The sequence below is a fragment of the Neopelma chrysocephalum genome, unplaced genomic scaffold (genome assembly GCF_003984885.1).
Source record: "Neopelma chrysocephalum unplaced genomic scaffold, ASM398488v2 Primary Assembly neopelma1_22b, whole genome shotgun sequence".
Lineage (NCBI taxonomy): Eukaryota > Metazoa > Chordata > Aves > Passeriformes > Pipridae > Neopelma > Neopelma chrysocephalum.
The window spans coordinates 29,935,289-29,956,206 of NW_020897690.1; the positions used below are offsets into that span (position 1 = coordinate 29,935,289).

Here is a 20,918-nt window from a genome sequence, read left to right on the forward strand (position 1 = left end):
GTATCCTGTCAATACATGGTGGTGATTGTGTGCCCAACCAGCTTTGTGAGTGTCAAGGTCTGCCAAAACATGATCTAATGACTCTAGGCTTTGGATCCAGATTTACTGATGTTTCTAACTGGGGCAGGAGGGTAAAGGGTTTGGGAGGGCAGATTACAGCAGTAGTTTAAAACTGTAGAACAATACCAAGTGTTAAAGGTATATGTGATATCACGATAGCATATGCGAACATGCCATGTTTTTGGTGATCGTGTTCCTTCTCCTTAGAAAGGTGAAGTCTAAACTTAGGCACTGATCCAACCATCACCTCTCCCAGGATGAAACCATGTGTCCATGGGAAACCTCTCAACTTTGCTCAACCTGTGTATGCACTTGAGGTTCAAAATTAGCTCTGGTTAAGATGAAGTTATTTATATTTGCATCATTTATTCATTTTTCAGTAAAAGCCTGCAGATTAAGACATAAAGAATGACAGATAAGAAATTTTAGAGGAATTTGAGGTTGTTGACCTATTGTTCTGCAGCATATTACACATGAATGTAAACTTTTAAAGAGGACTTGCAGACTGGACAACATGCTGACAGATCTGGAGCTGTTTATCAGAGATAATACCTGCAGTCTTTTGTTCCAAAAATAAAAGTGTTGCCTCAGATTGCAAAGAAAGGGAGATGAAATGTATTTTCATACATTGTAGATGGAATTTTGGAATAAGCTCAGATAAATACTTTTGTCAAACTATACTGGAATATCATAAGTTAATTCCAAATCCCAATTTTAAATATATTAATATTTTGATACAGTTTTGAAGAAAAAGAAGTAATCAAATAATAAAAATCATGATCCTGTACTTAACAGGTTTCTATAAAGTTCAAGACTGAGGCAGTAAAGTGAGAAGGGAAAAAAAACCTGGTGAGCAGTCAATCAGTTTCTCTGTTTGTGGCCCTACTCTTTACTAAGAAAACAGTACCTTAAGCTTGCCAGCTGTGAAATTTTTAATTCGTCTTTACCATGGAGCACATCATATTTTTCCCTCGTTTAGACAGGGCTGTGGGTGGATGATGGATGAACTGTAGACTCATTGTGTTAGAAATACCTATTTTGTTTTAAAAGCTCAGCCTCTACTTGACAAGGTAGTCACTCCCTCTTTTAACAATAGAAAAAACATCGTGGAGTCATAGTTCAGATACAGTGAAAGACTTCATTCAAAGATCTGATGAATAGCAAAGGGAAATGTGAGAAAAATAATGTGACAGCTAAAAAGTTTTTGTTATCCCCTCCTTTGCTGTCTTGAACTGTAAAATTTTCTATACAATTAAGATTGAGAATTCCCAATGCAGGCAGCATAATTTTCAGCTGAGAGAGATTTTTAGGATGAAGAATTAATCTGAACTAAAGTTCATACTGTTTAAGATGTGCATTTTAGAGCAACCTGTTGCATCTCATCCGTTCTTAAAACAGCTTCAGTTTTGCTATCCCTAGTGGATCTGAAGAAAAGAATAAATATTTGAAACAAACTTCTGAGTTGCAGTGTATATGTACTCTACTGTGTGCTGAAATGTCCTTACATACAATTTTATGAGCATACTAATTTTTCCAATACTGAATATCATACAAATACATAATTGAATGGAGTTTGAATTTAGAATTTTGGGGAAGCTATAATTTCAAAAGTGTTAGTGGTTGTGGATGAGAACTAAAGTGTTGGGGATATGCAAGACTACTAGGATCAGATTGCTGTATAAACCTGGCAGAGTATCTATTTAGATCTCATACCTGCATATGGTAAGTTCCTGTGATAATACATTGCACAGTATTTGCTCTCGTTGCACAGAGAGCAAATATTATCAGTTCAGTAAAGTGAATCAAGTATTTATGAGTTCTCTCACCCCAGGAAGAAAATTCATTGTTTATTTTCTCTTTCTGCAGGATAAAAATGCCCTGTAAATATGTTATTAGGCCGACACATCGCTATAATTTACGAGCATAGTAGCTATTTTCTCCATAAATTTGGCAAGCTTATAACATGAAAAAATGCATTTGCATTTCCATATACCAAGGATATAAGTAGATACCAACTAGTTTGAGTTGGATATATATTAGCCAAGTCTGTTTACCTGAATCTGAGGATTGTCCATATAGCCAGTATAGTTCAAAAATCTAAAATGGTTTGATTCTCACTTTTTTTTTCAATAAAAAATTTGAAAAAACTTTCTAGCATTATCCCTTGATTTTTTAGGAAGAGTTCAGCCTTTTACAAGAAAATATAAGAGGGTATAAGATTTCAGTGCTCTCTAATGATATCTTTTAGCACTGCAAGCAGCAAAAAAAAAGGTGTAAGTTGCGTGCAGGTAGGATTGCCAAATGATGTTGCCAGTTTAAGAGTAGCACATTTTATTTGAATTTTCTCAGTAATAGCTTTTGCAGAATGAAGTTTACTTGTATTTTGTCTGTTTTGTTTATTAATCTCATTATTGTATTAATTAAGAGCTACTAACAAGTCTGATTTATGCATATATCTGGCTTTTTTTACTTGTATTTGTCTTACTGTCATGTTTAATCTGTTTTTTCCTTTATCATAGTGACATGAGATGTGGCTTCTCTTTACTCATGCTGTTAATTAGAAAAAATAAGAACTTTTAACAGTTTGATTTTAAAGGGTTCACTAATGTAAACTGTCAATCTTCTCTTTTTCATAATCAGAAATATATGTCTTTCTCTCTCCTTTTCCTCCCACCCAACAGAAGAGCAAAGGAGACAGTTCTCAAGGGTGTGGTTATCATGAGTTAATTGCAACCCTGAGGGATTTGAGACACTTGGGTGCATTTCATACCTTGTAGCTGTCCAAGGATGAGATTTTCACACAAAGGCTCCACCCCACTGTATTTTACTTTTTATTGCATAAATCAGTCTGTGTGCCTAGGGATCATTTATCATTTCCCTAATATTCACCAGGGTACAAACAGTACTGTTTTCGTTCCATTCAACCTCCTTATTTGTCCCTCCTACTTCTGCTCAAAAAAAAAAAAAAAAGGTTGGCAAGATGCTAAAATTATATAATGGTGGTTCTGTATTTAATGCAGAAATCATACATTATCCTAAAAACCTTTCACCCTCAAGTACTCTTTGTACTTCTGAGAACATGATATATGGCTGACTAGTGCACTTAGCAACTATGACTTCATTTAAATCATTCAGTTTCTGAGAAAATGATTACTGCCTAGAACCTAACCACTATTAAAAATACATATTTTCAGATACAACTGCAGTTAATATCAGCTTAAATTTGTGTGTGGAGAGAGTACTCTTGCAACATAAGAGGTGTTAAAATCTATAGGAGTGAAAAGTGAAACATTTTCTGAGGTTTTGCTCTCATGACAAAGTTTTTTAATTTTTTACCAATTATAGAATTTTTCATCACCATTGACTATTTACATTTCTCAGACTTCCCAGTCAGCTTCTTTGGTAATACTAGTGATGCAGGATCAAAAATTAGCTAATGTTTCCAAACTCCCATATGACACTTTAGAAATTTCCTCTGCTTCCCTGGCTAATAGGCAGCACCAATATGCTTTTCCCAAGGTTTTGTGGTTCCTTGACAGAACTTTTTGTGTCCCAGGTGAGGATGCTTAGAGCCCCAAAGCAGCTTGGGGTCAGCACACTGGAAATTAGCTAAAACTCCTACTGCAGCCACGAGACATAGTGTTCCTAGCTTATGTCAGTATTGTGTGCAATCACGGATGTTAACTCACAGTGTTTTTTCATCCAGCCGTACTTCACAGCTATTCAGAGTGTTTCCCTCATGGACGATCACTGCTTATAATCGCCTGTGCAGCAGGACTCTCTCAGTGGCCTGTAAAAGTTCTAAAGATTTCCCCTTTTTGTAAGTGCATTTGTGGGCAAGTTACTATTATGACCTCTTCTTTGGCTTAATACTATGTGATAAAACTTAATAGACTGAACATCCCTGCCTGATGGATAAGCTCTGGAAATACAATCTCCTTAGTTTCAATTAAATTCTTATGAATACTGCTTGCTTGGAAGGACATAGAAACTGAGTATGCTGTTTTATAGAGGCTTGCAAGCATGTAGAGAAAATGTGTTTGGAAGGGAAGACAGGTTCAAAAAAATCCTGAGATAGATTTCCATGATTCCTTCCACATTTGTCTTTCTGTGAGATAAATGCAGCCTGTTGGCATGTGCTTCTGATCCTGCCATTTCTTGACTGAGGTATCTGTGAGTCATTCAGAAAAGAAAAAGTATGATTGAAAAGTGCTAACTGAAATAAAATATTTGCATACAATAGAGACGTGGCATCTGCCTGAGCTGTACATTCTTTTAAAACTAAAATGCAGTCATTCACAATTTTACAGACTTCACCTTATTTGTGAAATTTGATGTTCCTACTGATCGTGTCCAATGATTTGTTCAGTGTGTTTTGGCAACTTGGTCTTGTCTTCCATATTGCTTTTCCAATATGCCTCATCCTGAGGCTGCCAAGTTCCCTGTGGAAGCTGATGGAGCTCTTTATATCTTAATCAAGTCTTTCTCAAAGCTCCTCTGAGAGGGGGTTTATTGGCAGGCCAAATGCCATACCATAGTATAGACGAGGAGAGGCACTGTCTTGCAGGTGTCAATATGGTCTTTTGTTGCTTCTAGCACTACTAGAGACAAAAACTTCAATGCTGTTTTAGGTCACGGTCTGGAGTACTAAAGCAATATTTATTCTTAGGGGTGAGGGGGAAACTCCCAAACTTGTTGGTTTTATGTGATTAGTTGATTATGACATCCCTATTTCCTGAACTTAAGGTTTACCTTCATGTTCAAGTGAAAAGCAGCTATTATTCCTAGTCCTTTTCTCTGGGTCGGAACCCAAGACTTAGGTGAAAAACAGGGCTGAAGTTAGGTTTGTGTGCTGCAGTACACAAATCAGTTGCAATGTTCTGCTTTGATTTATGATCACCATGGCTCATCAGTGCCAAACCTGCCTTTTAAAATTTATGCCTATACATTATTTTCTAAGAGCTGTAGTGAAGAGGCTTTAGTAGTCAATAATAAATGTAAGAATAAAGTAGGGCAAAGGGGATACCAGCAGAAAAAATAACAAACTGATTTGTTTTCTGCAAGTATCGTCCTGCTTGTTCAATAAAGCTTAACCAGAGGGTCTCATCCCTTTAAGTTCTCTGCCCCTTGGCCTTCTCCACCTTACCCCTACATACCTGTCAAGACATATGTTTTTTTCAGATTCATCCCACAGGTTTCTTTCTAGCCAACCACCCACCCACATCCTTCTAAGACACGAGTTGATTAAGTAGAACATTTTATGTAGGGGGATCGCCTTTGAGTTCAGAGTACTCACTGTCACATAGTGTTCGCCCTGAAAGGATGCAACTGGAGAAGATGTAAGGCTCGTGATTTCATAAGTATTCTAACAACATTAAAATCTGAGCTCTAGCAGTGGTGGTAATAGTATATTCCATTCCTGTAGCTTCCTTACACAGGATGAAGAACTATCACAGTCCACTTTGAGGTATGTAATTATTGCTATCCCCATCTTGCCTGAAATGGAATGTTAAAATTAGGTGTTCCTATGGTGAGTTTACTGAAAGCTATTTCTACAGGTTTATTACATCATTCACAACAAAGCCATTATCAGCTACCGGTTTTGTATGGATGCTATTAATACCTTGATTTTAAAATTAATCATATCTAATGCCTGTACTTCCACTACAGGTAGGGGTATTAGTGCTCCTCTACTAGGGTTCACCCACTTTAGCATTTTAAGGTGGTTTTTTGGTTTGTTGGTTGCAAGTTTAATAAATTTAAAAGAGTCAATGGTTTTCCTTCAGGGCAAGGGCAAACTTCAGACTTTTATATTTATTTAAAGAATGTTTTTAAGTATCAACTGTTCTCAAGAACAAGTAAAAGGAAAAGAATGCTACTGGGTGTATGTAGGAAAAAATATATTGGTTTTGGAATTGTTGTCCTTTCTTTGAGTAAGATTTGAGAGTGAAATTTCACAGAAGGTGACCTTATACATTGGAAGAAAAGGCAATTATTTGCCCTCTTCAAAAAAGAAAACTGAAAAAAACCTTGGTGACTTATTTCTTGACATGCTGTTGCATGTTTGTTCATTTTCCCAGTCATTCCTGCTGGAGTACTGGAGCAAGAACTGGGAAGGTGGCAACTGTGGGAGTATGTCTTTTGTCAGTACATGCATGTCCACCCAAATTTGCCCCATACAATTAGCCATCCCAACTTAATTCTTAATACACATGCAGTAAAACTGAAAAAAAAGCCTGAGAAATTAATTGCATAGAAGTCTGAGGTGTGCTGAAAGCTTTGTAGCTGAAGAAAAGTTGTTCTCAGTTTTAACTGATTTATGGCAAACTGGAAAGTAGAACTAGATCTGTGGAGGTATAACATTAAGACACATTGTAAGTGATGGTGAGTAAGGGGAGAATGTAGACTTATTGAACAATGTGAGTGGACCAGGAATAGGACTAAAGTGGTGGCATTTATTTTGAAAATGTGTTAATATGGTACTTTTTATAGTACTTTATAGTACTATTTTAAGAATAAACTGAGTGCACAAATGGGGCAACCTGCTGAGATGCCACACAGGTGGAGATGTTGAACTCTGAGCTCAGAACCCCCCTCCCCAGGTACTTCAGGGCAAAGGTTGTTCCCTAGATAGAATCACAGCATTGTTAAGACTGGAAAAGACATTTAAGATCAAGTCCAACCTTTAATGTAACACTGTCATCTTCACTGCTAAACCATGTTCCCAAGAGCCACATCTACACATTTTTTTAATACTTCCGGGAGTGGTGATTCCACCATTTCTCCATTGTGCCCAAGACAACAAGTAATCGTTTTTTCTGTGGGTGTGTGTGTGTATGTATGCACATGCATATTCATTTCCTTGAAAATTCATGTTTTTATTTTGTCTCCCTGAAGTCCTGTTTTGAAAGCTCTTCCATAACTGAAGCACCACAAGGTAGCAAGCTGCCATGTGTGGTCAGAGCTGAGGTACCTGCCCACTCTTAGGCTGTGATGAATGAAGTAGTTTGATTTTTGAGTAGCTGTCAGTAAAAGAGAGAAGATAAGTTGCTTTATCTTGCATTTGCTGTGGTTTAAGACTGCTTCCAGGCAGCATTACCTCAGTTCCACTGTGAAATGGTAACTTGTTTTCTTGCAGTGACTTGGCTGTGTCTGCACCTTTAGCTTTCAAATTGAATGGCTGACTCAAGGCCCATATTCATGGGCAATCTCTCTAATTGGGTTTATGGTCCCATTAATGAGTAATACATGCACATTCATCAAATTTTTTTTTTTTTTTGGAGAATCCCTGTGAAGCAGGGAAGCTCTTTCAACCACTAGTTAACTGTTAGGAAGGAGATAGCAATTCTTGTTCAAAGAAGGAGAAAAGGCTTTTAATTTTACAAAATTAAAAATCATAGATATTTCCATAAAGTAAAAAGTAAAAGCTCTTGTTAATCATCATAGAAAGTTGGTTTTTATAAAGTATATTTTATAAAGTATATGTCATATCTCTATAGATGCTTCATTCAGAGTGTGCACAGCTTGGTCAGAATTAATTACAGGATTTTGCCAGCAATCAGTGTTTTTTCTCATCTTTTTATCATGATTTGTGCTGCATCAGTTATTAGGTAGATATAGCAGAGAAAGTCAAGCCAAAATAATGACAATTATAGCTTAGAGACAGACAATTGCCGATAGATAATGTGTGGGCAGGGGGGAAAAGAGTAACAAAAAATATTTTTTATTAAAAAAATAGTTTTCCATTTTATAGCAAGTTTTTTCAAGATTTTCAAATTCAATTTACATTATTCTACAAAAGATCTGCTTTTCTTCAGTATGTTTTGTTTCCAGATTAAATGCCCTTAAGGAAAAAAGACCCTGGTCCCTAATCAGGTATGTCCAAACTCCATTTACAAAATATTTTATTTTGTCATGAAGGGAGAAGCATTTTTGGTACTTTAGAGGTATCAGAGAAACAGTTCTTTGAACTGCTTTTAAGCTTTCTTTAACAATGCTATGCAGCATAAGAAATTGCAGTCTGGGAAGGAATCCTCAGTGATAACAAATGCTGAAAACATTTTTTTCTGGTTGAAAAAGCAAAACTTCTGACAGGCCTCATAAACATAGGGATATTTTGCTTTATGCATTAGTAAGAGGTACAAGAGAGTCAGGCAAGGTATTAATTTGCAAAGTTTTGGGTTAATTCTAGCTTCTAGCCAATACAGAAGTTCTGTTAATGTTTGGGAGGGTCCATTGTGTTAACTCGGGTCTTGAAGTCTTGTTGGCTAGGGAGGCAAAGAGCAAAGAGATTGTTGTTAAGAAAGCTTTGCCATACTAGATTATTGCTTTAATTCAATATCTATCCAGCTATCCACTGAAAGTCTATCGAAATCATAAAGCAGATGGGTGGTGAAGGTCTGTGGGTTTTTCTGGGATTTGTTTCTTTTTTTTGTGTGTGTGTTTGTGATGCTATTTTTTGTCACTTTTGTGCAAAGCATCTTTCAATGTGTTCTGAAAGCATCAAGGAAGCAAAGATGCAAGTTTTGTAAAAAGCTTCAGGAGTTAAAAAAAATAAAAATTAATACTATAAACTAGTTGTCATGTTGCAATTTTAAATCACATGTATGTCTTAAATTAATTTCTTTATATGTGAAAGTGTGTAAAAATTGTACTGGTTCTTTGGAAGTGACTGCATTCCCTGCATGCATTTTATTCATAACTTTCTATTCCCCATGTACGTATAAAGTGAAATGAATTGGCTATCTTTTTACATCTGCCTTTGAATGTTCTCTAGTGACTCTGCAAGTTGCCCCTTTTTGTCTTTCTACTAAATAGCATTTAAAGCCTCTGGCACAGCTGGACTTCAGTATGTAAGAAAGCTTTTAAGGTATTACGATGTCATTAGCCATTGAAGCTAAAAAATGTGAAACATTGAAACCCATCCTGACTCTGCTGCATGTGGCATGTGTTTAAAAACTTGAGTATGTATGTATGTTGTCAAAGCTATCCCTGAACAAAATCATGCTGACAATGAATAAAGAATCAATGCTCCTTTTTTAAAAGCTTCTTTTCTAATCTCTGTAATTTGAAACTGAAGACTTAGAACAGTGGGTTGGAGATGGTTCTGCAAGATAAATCCCTTACATCACATAACCCTGACAACTCCCCAGTTCCATCAAATTAATAACAAATGGATGAGAAGATAAGCAAAACTAATGGGGAGGTTACATTTTTGTGACAAAGGTTTATGGCCATACTGAATCTCATGTTCTGTGATAGCCCTCCTCCTTTTCCTCCTCTGCTTTGGTTTTTTTTTTCTATCAGATCTGAGCATTCCTCTATCTGAAGCTCTTCTCTGGAGGAGATATGATGAATAGCAAGCTGTACTATGCGCCTCCAAAAAGTTGCTGTGAACAACTCTCTACTCCCACAGTAGAAATTGCTGATTTTCCACAAGGCCAGGCCTTGTTCTTGCACACTGTCCATCCACGTTCTAGTCATTGGATGGTGCTACGTGTCTGAACATTGAAACACACTGCTGTAATCCCATCTCCCTGCCTTCTTAAAATTGTGCAATGATGTAGTTTGGGAGCAGTCACTGACTATCATCCGGACCTGCTCTTTTCACAAAGTGGGGCCAGCTTTTACAGCAGGTGGCTCAGGGTGATGTCTGATTGAGTTTTGAGTATCTCCAAGGGTGGAGATGCCATAGCCTCTCTGCACAACCAGTTTCAGTATGAGACTACCCATGTTGTGAACTTTATTTTTCCCCTAATATCTGATTGTAATTTCTCATGTTTCAATTTGTGTCCATTGCCTTTGAACTGTCTCTGGGCAACTGTCTTTTAATCCAGTCTGTTAAATTCTTCTAATTCACTAAAGTAGCTAGTTAATGACCGGAAGAATAAGGAATTTACAAATTACCTGTAATGGAGATCTGTTCCAAACATGCCTTTGAATCAACAGTCAATGGCAAAGACAGCTGTAAAATATGTAGGAGACTTTGTTTTATTAAAATGGAGAATAGATATTCCAATTTAAGGATTGTGCATAAAAATTTTGAAAATTTTGGTGGTTCTTCTATAGCTCTTAACTGGTCAGGCATATACCAGCGGGCTGCTTTAGAGGCAAAGGTGAATGTGATGACCTCGAGAGCTGGATTTACAACTGCACCTGCAGTTTGCCAGGGAGGAGTCACTTTCTAAAGAAACTGAATAATGAATCCAACCTGCAAGCCCTACTGATAGGGGATCCAATAAATATGAAACTTTAACTACTCAGGGAATATTTCTCTATGCTTATTTTCTGCTTTGAGTTGATTCTTTTTGTTTCTCTTTTTTCCCCCAACAGAAAGCAAGAAGTAGTTTTTACTCATAAAAGGGGAAAAAGGGAACCTGTTTTAATAATGCTAAGCTATTTCTCTTTAAAGCTTGTTTCAGTGTATGCTTGAAATTAATCAGGAGGAGAGCTGTGAGGAAGATTTACACAAGCCAAACCATGAGAAACTGCCATATAAAACATATTGTGCAGTATGTTAGGAGGAATCTTGCTCCTAATCATTGGGTATTTCAGCTATACAAAGAAAGTTATTATAGAATGTGAAGAGTATCAAGGATCATTTCAAATCACTAAACAGCAAAGAGCTTATTTTTTGTTCTTTGGTTTGGGTCTTCACAGTTAGAGGTGAAGATGAAATGCTGGCCCAGTGGTGTCAAAGTCAAACTTTTAACCACTTCAACAAGTCTCTCCAGTCACGTAGCCTGCATAGTATGACAGAGCTGCAGTGAAACTCCACCGCTAGGACTGAAATGTAAGCGCTGGCAGAGAAGCACATCTTTTATAAGCTGCATTGATTATTCCTTTACATCATGAGTACCTTGAAAATCCAAGTTAACCAAGCTCTTTTGCTGCAGCAGTATTATGAATGTCTTGGGCTAACATGAATTTTAGGAAACAGTGTTGACTTCTGCTTCCACTTATAAAAATTTTCTTGGCTAATTCTCAGCTTGTAATCATGTTGTCAAATTACTCTCATTTTATACAGATTACTTTATTTTTTCTGGTTTGCTAATGAGAGAACAGGGAAATAAATAGGAAAGAAGATAAAACTACAAAAAGAATGTTCATTTTATTCAGAATTTGTCATTATTTTTTAGTCAATTTCTGTTTAGCTAAGAAGTTGAATAGGGCTTTAAGATATCAAGAGTATTGCTTAACCATAAGCAGTTCAGACCTATGGAATTGATTATTTTTCTGTATAGCAAAATATATAGCTGTTTGGGGGACTTTGTGTCTTTCAACTACTTCTGTTGTTGGGTGAGAGGACAATAAGTTAAGCATTCATTATGAGTTAAGAGGCTGGGAGGAAGAGGAATTGTCATATTCTCCTAGAAGGTTACCTGACATTTTCGTAGATATATAGGTTCTTCCCCATCCCCTTGACATCACCCAGGTCCCCTCAGATTCTTAAGATTTCCTAAAATCCCTAGGATTTTTTTTCCCCATTGTGTTAGGACTCTATAGGAATGCTTGGCCCATAGTCTGCATTAAATTTAACAACTGGAATGTTATGCTTTACATGCCTGTTCCTAGGGATTGAGCAGCTTGTTTACTGAGATGATATAGGTGATCCCAATGGTTTTTATTGGCAGTGGAAGGCACACTGAATATTCAAAGCAAACAGAATTTATTTTAAAGAATACAAAAAAGTAACCACTGTGAAACTTGTGAGACTTGAAAAATTTCTGAGCAGTTTTTTTGCTCTGTGATTTGCTTTTCAGGTCTAAACCTTTCTCAGTGACCCGATACATATCTTCTACTTTGCTAAATCTCAAGAATCTACAGTAGGTTTTTTCAAGATAGCAAAGATGCTTATTTTGATGTTATAGTTAGGTTAGCCACCTTTCCTTTTACAGAGAAAGAATAATAATTTATGTTTATATTATCCTATTTCCTTTTGGGATTTCACAAAACCTTCCCTCTTATTAACACTAGCCTTCCAGAAATTCCATCTTCCGAAACTGAGAAAGCTGTAAGAAAGAGATGAAGTTTCAAATCATTATTTATATTCCTTAGGTAGAGCATTAAAGCATATTCTGCTAGCATACAGGGGTTTTTTTGGTTGAAAACTGATAGTTAATATGACTGCAGCCCATCTGTTGGATTGTTCCAAATGACAAAACAGAGATGAAGTATCTCACAAAGCCAAACTTGTGTTTGATAATTTTCAGAATATCACCAGTGCTGACAATGCGTTGGTCAGAAGCAAGTATTATTAAGTCGACGGTCTTGTATGTAGTGCTTATAGACATGATAGGAATGTGGTCTTGTGGAGGGTAAGACCCATATGTTTTCATTTAGATAATTTTCAGTAAGCTTTTAAATCTTATTAAAGACCTTGCTAAGCTTTTGGTTTTGAATGATCAGTTGGGAAACATCATATTTAAAACATCGCTCTATTAAATTCAGATCTCTTGTAGAGATTGAATCTGGTGATTATAAAGAATTGGGAGGGAGGGAATGCAAGAGTTCAAATTCAAAAGGTAGAAACAAGTTCACAAAACTCATTCTGATTGTAGCCACATGAAAGAACAGAAATTATGTGGTTCAGTGTATTCATATTGTGTCCTGTGATTCCGAAGTGTTGTAACTAATGAAACTATGTTTTTGTCAAGAAAATGTTACCATTCTATGGGTGAGCCTTGCTGTGGAAGTCTTTTCTTGCCTAAGAATATATTTGAAATGTACTGTATTAGGGATGAATCCAGCAGTGAAGATACTCAGTATATAGAACTCCTATGTACATAAGGAGTCTGTTTGCATTTTAGTATTCTTTGAGGAAATTCTGCAGAGTGTTCATAATGTGAAAACCTGGAATTTGAAGTACTTTTGACCAAGGATTTAAGTGTCTCCTTGTTGTTCTGTCCACTTTTAATGGCACACTTATCACTACCTATTGAATGGAATAAGTAGGCATATCTGAAGAATATACTTTACAGTATCTCCAGGATCAATAATGACAACTGCAAAAGCATAGTGTCCCCATTATACATGGGAAGGGAGTGCCAAGGTCACTCAGACATGTTCCAAGCAAGCAATTTCTGTTTTGTTAGTATGTCATGCTTTCTCTTTGTCACAAAGTCTGTCCAAAGAAGGCGAAGTAGTATTGAATCCATGACTTCAATATTCTTTGAGAAAACTTGCAGATTTAAAGTTTCTGCCATTCAAAGAAGCTTCTTTTCCCTATTCCAGTCATTACAAAAAAAATTCTGGTGCATCCTTCAGAACAAGTTGTAATTGCAGGTCTTGCTTTTTGCAGTTGATAGTAACGGATAATTTTGGATTTTTGAGGAAAGAATGGAGCATCTATTTTAGGTAGCTGAATTAGTAGAGGAGTGTGTATATGGTTTTGCCAAAGCATGATCAGGAGCGTCTTCATTAGGCCTTGTGCTGTGACTCACCACTGTCTTTATTGGTGTGCAGGAAGACAATCTTCCTAATTCAGGCACTTAAGAAAGTTGTCATAAAGTAGGCAGTTTGAAAGCTCTCATCTGTAGGTGTTAACTAAGCACTTTTTTCCACTGGATAAGTGTTTAATCTTTCATAAAGTATGACTTGTTCTTAGCCTCCATACACCTGCCTTTACAATCTTTTCCATGACATATCTACTCTCTCAGATAGTTCCACTACTGGAGCTCAGTGCACCAGCGGAGATTATTTCTATGAGTAACATCTATTGAATCTGATTCTATGTTTTGTTTCTATAACTCAGTCTTTTCTTGTGTTATGCATGCATGTCAGTTCTCTCTTGCACATCCCTCTTAATGAGGTCCCTGCCTTTCTTTTGTTGTTTTTTCTTTTTGGTTTGGTTTTGAGGGGTCTTTTGGGAGTTTTTTTTGTTTATTTGTGGGGTTTGTTTGGTTTTTTGTTTTGGTTTGGTTTTGGTTGGTTGGTTTTTTTGTTTGTGTTTTTTGTTGGGTTTTTGTTGGGTTTTTTTTTTACAGTTAGTCTTCCTGTGGGTCTTGCACAAAATAATGTGTATAAGGATAACTTATCACCTTTTCCTGCTCTACCCTGCTTTATTTTTAACTACTTAATTGATCTTGTATTTTATAAGACTCTTTTGCATTTTTAACTTGGAATTAGAATCAAATTAAAATTTGGTTTGTTTTTATCTATATTTGCAGTGTTACTGCCTATTGTTACAGGGTGTCTTAACAGTCCAGAATTTTTAGTGTTCAATGTTTTAGTAGATAAAACCATTTTTTATTTTCATGAATGCCATTCTTGTCTAACCTGCACTCCAAAATGAAATTAATTTAGTGGTCTTAATCTTGACTCTGGTGAACAACTGTCTGCATTACAAAACCACCCAACAGACACAAAACTGGTGGTTTCTGCCTGGGGACACTCAGACCCAGTAGGCATGGAGGCACAATTACCTCACACCCCAGGGAGTGTTTTTTTGTAGGTGAAGATTGAGGTCATTCATCAGGCAATAGGGAAAAGAATCTCTTGTGAAACTGGTCTCTGCATCAGCCAGGGAGAGCATTTCCCAGTGCTGCTGTAGCCTCATTGCCCCCTCTGGTTAAGAGGTTTTATCATCTGTGATCTCAGACTACCTCAGTTACATGTACCATTTACTTTGTAGTAGGATATGTAAGCAAAGATTTGCATTTCAGGGTGATGTTTTCAGGGTTATTTGTTGGAAACTACCTTAATATAAGTAAATTCTTGGTTCTGCTACAATTAGTAAATGTTTTGCCTTTTGCTGGAAAGACGGGACATGTAGTTAATATAGAAATTTATGTTCCTTAGTGCATTGTTGACTGTATCACCTATTCATTAAAATGTTTTCCTCAGAGTTACTTAGATCCTGAAGCTGAGAGACCTTAAGTGTCTGTAATCTTTGTGCCAAAGGGATTAAAACAAAAAATGCACATCACTTCTTGGTAGATCAGTGCTCAATTTCAGCTGGGTCATACCAGGTTAACAAGCCAAAGTATTAGGTTTCATTTTGTGGGTTTTTTTTTCTTTTGAGTAAAAAAAAAAAAAAAAAAGAAGTAAGGTTTGGTTTTGTTCATACTGTTAGCTATTTCAGATCAAAGCTCTGGGAGAATCTTTTTATTTTGGAGAACAGGAACACAATTCAGATAATTTCATACCTGTATTAAATTAACCAAAAGTGAAAACTCAAATTAATTGAATTTTTTTTTCCATCTGCTATATAATTAAGCCTTAAACTTCCAGTACTTACTGAATAGGGAAAATGTCTTAACAAAAGAAATTAATATAGGGCTATCTGCCTGAATCTGCAAAGATCCTAAAAAAACTACCTGGTAAGTGACAGGTTTCCCACTGCTTTCACTGTGACACCTCAGCTTGTCCCACTATGGTCATTTACTCTCTACTCCATTAGTAGCTACCCTGTCACTGAAGACTAATGAAGGGGGTACTGTAGATTTGTACTATCTGATACTGGTAGTGTCTCACTAACATCCAGCATAGATATTATAAAGAGACTGCAATGTTGCCATCACTCTATAGCTCGTTCCTGGAAGTCGATCATCAGCCAGAGGGGCCATAGGTAGAATAATTCTTTGGGTTGGGACCATGAAGGAGATTGCTCTAAAAGTCCATTCCCCTTACTTTTTATAACATTGTCAGTATAAATAGGGAAAATTTTTTCAAAAACTGACATAGGCAAAATCCCTGGATTGGAGAGAAAGTGTAGAGGGAGGAATGTGCCTCTGGGATGGAAACCGGTGGGAAAAAATTCCTTGGAGTCCAAGAGCTTTGTCAGAACATCCAAAAATCCAGCCTGTACCCACCAAGCAAAAAGAGTGAGCATATTTTCTCCTGCCTGCAAATTGAGGTGGTCACAACACATCTCTTACTTTCAGCTTGCTTTTTCCAGTTTTGTTGGTTTTTTTTTCTGCTGTAACTGAAAGGGAAAGAACTAATATATTTTTTAAATACTCTGAAAGCTTAGACTTGAGCATTGATTGTGGCATAGGCCACAAGCTCATCATAAAGATAACTGAGAAATACTGAAGTGGGGAGAGAAAAAGGACTCTTGGCCCCCCAGCGTGCATGAGTTTATCATACTTTGAAGAACATGTCAGCCGGAGATGTCCAATTTCTTTATGATACCTCCACCCTTTGCTCTCACACTTCATCGTTCCCCTAACCACTGTCCAAAAGCAACAGCTCTGGTACACCTTGGTCAGATGGGGTTGGTAGTCTCATTTTGATAGCAGATATTTCTAGTCTTCTCTGAACTTTGATATATGTTCAAATTGCAAAACTTTGGATGTTATTTAAAGTTTTGGGGTTCTTTTGGTATATGTTTGGGCTGTCATGCTGTCTGTCTAGCCTATTATTTTTTTTAAATATATTTTGGGCAATTATAACCAAATCCAAGTGTGTCAAATACGTTAAGCCCAAGTGAATGTTGTGAAAATTGGCAGCTGTGGAGATAAGAGTGCCTGATAATGTTCCCACTGGGGGGAGGCTTTCCCAGGGAACACTAGTCTTTTTGTTCTGCTATTTATGGAACTACTTATTTATTCTTGGAAATCCTTTGAGGATACTTTTGTATTCTGAGTATCTACTCTGTACAGAGTTGTTTAGATGGTCTGTGACAAGTGATGTATTACCTTGTTTGGTTGTGCATGATCACAGCATGTTCTGGTTCCCCTAGTAAAATTAGTGGGATTTTATTTCTTTCTCTCCCCAAGATTTCTTTCGACCTAGCAGAATATACTGCTGACGTTGATGGAGTTGGCACTTTGCGACTCCTAGATGCTATTAAGACCTGTGGCCTTATCAACTCTGTGAAGTTCTACCAAGCCTCCACCAGTGAACTTTTTGGAAAAGTGCAAGAAATCCCGCAAAAGGAGACCACCCCTTTTTACCCAAGATCGCCTTACGGTGAGGATTGCTGATGGTGTGTGTGTATAGTGTCTGTCTGTTCTCCCTGCTCATGTCTCAGGGCTGAAGTCATTTGTGTGTGAGATTAGAATGATGATAGAGCTAAAGTGACTAGACATGTCGAGAGGCATACCTTTTTGAATGACTATATAAAAAGTATTTGCTGCCATTGCCTGGGGGTTGGAAATTAGCATCTCACTTCACAAGACCTTGTTCATTCAGCTCAGAGGTGAAGAGCTCCTAAGGGGGGAGGCAGGGGGTGGGGCTGGAAGAGGCAGGATGACTCTTCCTTCACAAAGGGTTGTGAGGTACCACTGAAGTGATAAGGTTATATATTTTTTGTTGCCTAAATGAAAAACTCCCAAGAGCTCACTTCTTCCTTCATGAACTCGCATGAAATTTGAAACACTTATTAAAGCAATGGGCATGGAGGACTTTAGTGATAAAGTTTCAAATCAATTTAAGTGTTAAGGCACCAGATTTTCGCTTTTATTCCTTCAAAGTTATTTTTTTGGTTTTTTTAATTAGCAAAGGTCACCACAGTGGTGTATTTCACACGCTCTGTGTTAATTATATCGTAAAAGAAAAAACGCTGTGCTTGAGTGTGCATAAGAAAACAAGTGAGAAGGTGCCCTAATGCTTTCTGGCCAGCTCAGAAGATGAGTATTTTCCTTGTCAGCTGCTGTTTATTGGGCTGGATTTTTTTTTCCATATAAAATTTGACACATATAGGGAATTAATCAAATTCTAAAGCACTCTGCTGTTGAAATGTGGACTTCACCCTGCATGTGAAATAGATGTGTATGTGTCTGTGTCTGAGCCATGTACAAGCTGAGCAGATATACAATAACACTTCAAAATTATTTTTGTAGGGGCAGCAAAACTGTATGCCTACTGGATTGTGGTGAACTTCAGAGAAGCCTACAATCTCTTTGCTGTGAACGGCATCCTCTTCAATCATGAAAGCCCCAGGAGAGGTTAGAAAATCCATGTGAACCCCTTCCCAACTTTGCATACATCTGATCCGAAAAATGGAACAACGTATCCACAGGTTTCATTTAAACTCACCAGAATTCCATAGGGAGGGTATCATGACTTGTAGCCTACTCATGGCATTTAATGTCGCCCTTCTGGCAGAGCCTACAGAGCAGCAGCTTTCCCTTTTGAGCATCATATTCCATTTTGTAGCCCTCTGATGCTGAAGGGAGGTTTGTGTACCTAACTTTGTGTATCAAAAGAGAGATACTGCAATAACATAACATCCCTGCATTCTCTTTCCTTCTGATAATAAGTTAAGGCTAAAATGTTAAAAAGACACATTTAAAAAGGAAAGTTTTCTAAATGTTTAATTGGGTGACTACATAAACAGATGCAATTTCAGGTGTGACATGTGCTGAAGATTTTTATTTGCATATAAATGTCAAATTGAGAGACAGAAATAATAGATGCTCTAAATTCAAAAGACTAATGAGTACAGCCTGGTGTGTTTTGAAAAAATTTTGAATTATAGCCCATACCTTCTGACAAGACGGCTTTTAACACATGGCTTTAAAATGCCTTTCAGTTTAATCCTTAATAGCAATGCAGCTTAAATTCCACTTAATCATCCTTTTTCCGCTTACAGTACTTTATGAACAATTAATGTTGGTATTTTGAGTAAGAGTCCATGGCTGATTATAAGTCTCTTTAACAATGACAGTTTTCCTCTGCTCTTTAAGTAAGTACTGTGACTGTAGAAAACACTCTAAAATTAAACTTTTATATTAGCACAGAAAACTGGGTTCTCAGTGCAGAAGCCTTTTGTTGTGGTCTGTTTCTAAATGAAAAATAAATTCAAGTTTTACAGGAATGCAATTATATAAATTATAGCCTGGCACAAAATTTTAATCATGCTTACAAAGGTAAAATAGACCATAATTGTAACTGTGCTTTAAGTGGGGGGGGGGGGAAAGAAAAAAAGAAGAGAAAAAAGGAGTTGATGTCAATAGGATTTAAATATTGATTTCAGTCTTTGGAAGTCACAGCTGTGAAACCTCATCATGCACTGAGTGGACAGCATTTACAGTAAATGGTGCATCAAACATTTGGTGGTAGAAGCTGGTGCATCACTTCACTGAAGCAAATGACAGCACAAGCTCAAAATTAAAAGAGAATCAAATTTACTACGTTGTTTCATTTAGAAACCCTAATACTTTACTTTCTATTAAGGAGTCTACTGAGATATATTCTTAGTGTGCTGTAAACTGATGTCCTAATTGCTCTGAGTTATTACTATGTAATTAAAACATTCTGACCAACATAAAGAGAGAATATGCAATAACTAATATTTACTTGGCGTGATTTCTAGTAACACTAAGGAGCTACAAGATGGAAATTATGCAAACTCATTTACCATTTGTGCTGCTCCTCTGTAGACTTCTGCCATTTTGAAGGAGGAAAACTTCAGTACTCATTGCTATTTTGATCCCTCTGACATTTGTTCCTGATGTGACACTGCTGCAATGGAGTTATCAATCCAAAGTCCTTTTCAACACATTTAGTGTCCCCATGGAGAACCCAAGTTTGTGCTTTGAAGCCTCAGGCTGTACTTTTCATTGTGTGTATGTGCTGGGTGCAATTTTAAGCCCCTTATGCCATGAACAGGAATCTTGTCCTAGAAATGCTCTGTTTGCCTTAGCAGGAGTACATGCCATGAAAGTGACTGTAACCACAGGCTACTGCCATTTGCTTTGTGGTTTTATGGTAGAAAGTTTGAAAAACTGTACAGGTAAGAAAGTGGAAGAAAAGTAGTTTTAAGATTGTTTCTTGATAACCGTTCATCACTTTCCTAATACTTTTGAAGACTAGAAAGGTGCTTTGGGAGAAAAGGAGGATTTAACTGTGATTTCTAATTCTGATGCCCAGAGGCTAATATACATGGAAATTTTAAAATGCCTTATGGTTTGGCCTTTTTTTATTCCACTGATTTCAGAGATTGGGAATACCTAAATAAACCAACACATATTTTCTTCCAGTATTACATACCATTATTCCAGTTGGTTTAGCATTACACTGAATGGATCAAATACAATATCCCATTGATGGTGACACTATGTGCATCTCATCTACGCATAACCTAATGCCCAGGACTCAGAGAAGAGCAGAATTTTGTGGCAGTGTCTCTTGCTGAGGTGCAGAGTTGATCAAAGGACATGGAACTGTTGCAACAAGTGCAGAAGAGGGACAACGAAGTTGATAAGAGGACTGGAGCATCACCCTTATGAAGATAGGCTGGGGAAGTTGGGGCTGTTCAGCCTGGAGAAGAGAAGGTTTCATGGAAGTCTCCTAGCATCTGAACTTTCCAGTATCTGAAGGGGACCTACAGGGAAGCCAGAGAAGGACTCTTCATGAGGAACTGTAGTGACAGGACAAGGAGTAATGGGTACAAATTGAAAGGGGAGAAGTTTAAATATTAAGAAGAAATGGTTATTAGATATTAAGAAGAGGATGGTTAGACATGGAACAGGTTACCCAGGGAAGTTGTGGATGCTCCAAACTTGGCAGTATTCAATGCCAGGTTGGAAAAGGCCTCAAGCAATTTGGTCTAGTGGGAGGTGTCCCTGGCCATGGCAAGCGGGATTAAAACTAGATGATCTTTAAGGTCCATTCCAACCCTTTAACATTGTGTGATTCTGTGATCAGTCCTGGCAAACAGTGCATGTCTACAGTGAATGTGTTTCTAGGAAAACATTGTGAAGAGAGAAACCCCAGTATTTCTTGTAGGCAGGTATCCATGAGGTATGCTACATTGTAAGGCACTCTTAAGGCTAAACAGAATGTATTTTTTGTACCTGGCAGGCTGAATTGTGGACTATGATCAAATACAGAAGTATTTGTATTTGAAGTACCAGTGCTCATGGTGAAGGATGGTGAAATGCAGTTGTCTGTCAAGTGGCTTTTAGCAG

At 37.2% G+C, this 20,918-nt stretch overlaps 1 protein-coding gene across 2 annotated transcripts in view; it reads left to right on the plus strand.

Annotated features, from left to right (window-relative positions):
• GMDS (GDP-mannose 4,6-dehydratase) overlaps positions 1-20,918 on the plus strand; it is a 417,652-nt gene that overhangs the window by 145,051 nt on the left and 251,683 nt on the right. For both annotated transcript variants that reach the window (XR_003534117.1, XM_027682650.1), the window contains exons 5-6: positions 16,782-16,974; positions 17,847-17,951. Coding sequence is in view for 1 of the 2 variants with exons in the window: in XM_027682650.1 (XP_027538451.1) it covers positions 16,782-16,974; positions 17,847-17,951 (298 nt within the window). In the remaining variant the exon portion in view is untranslated. The remainder of the gene's footprint in view (positions 1-16,781; positions 16,975-17,846; positions 17,952-20,918) is intronic.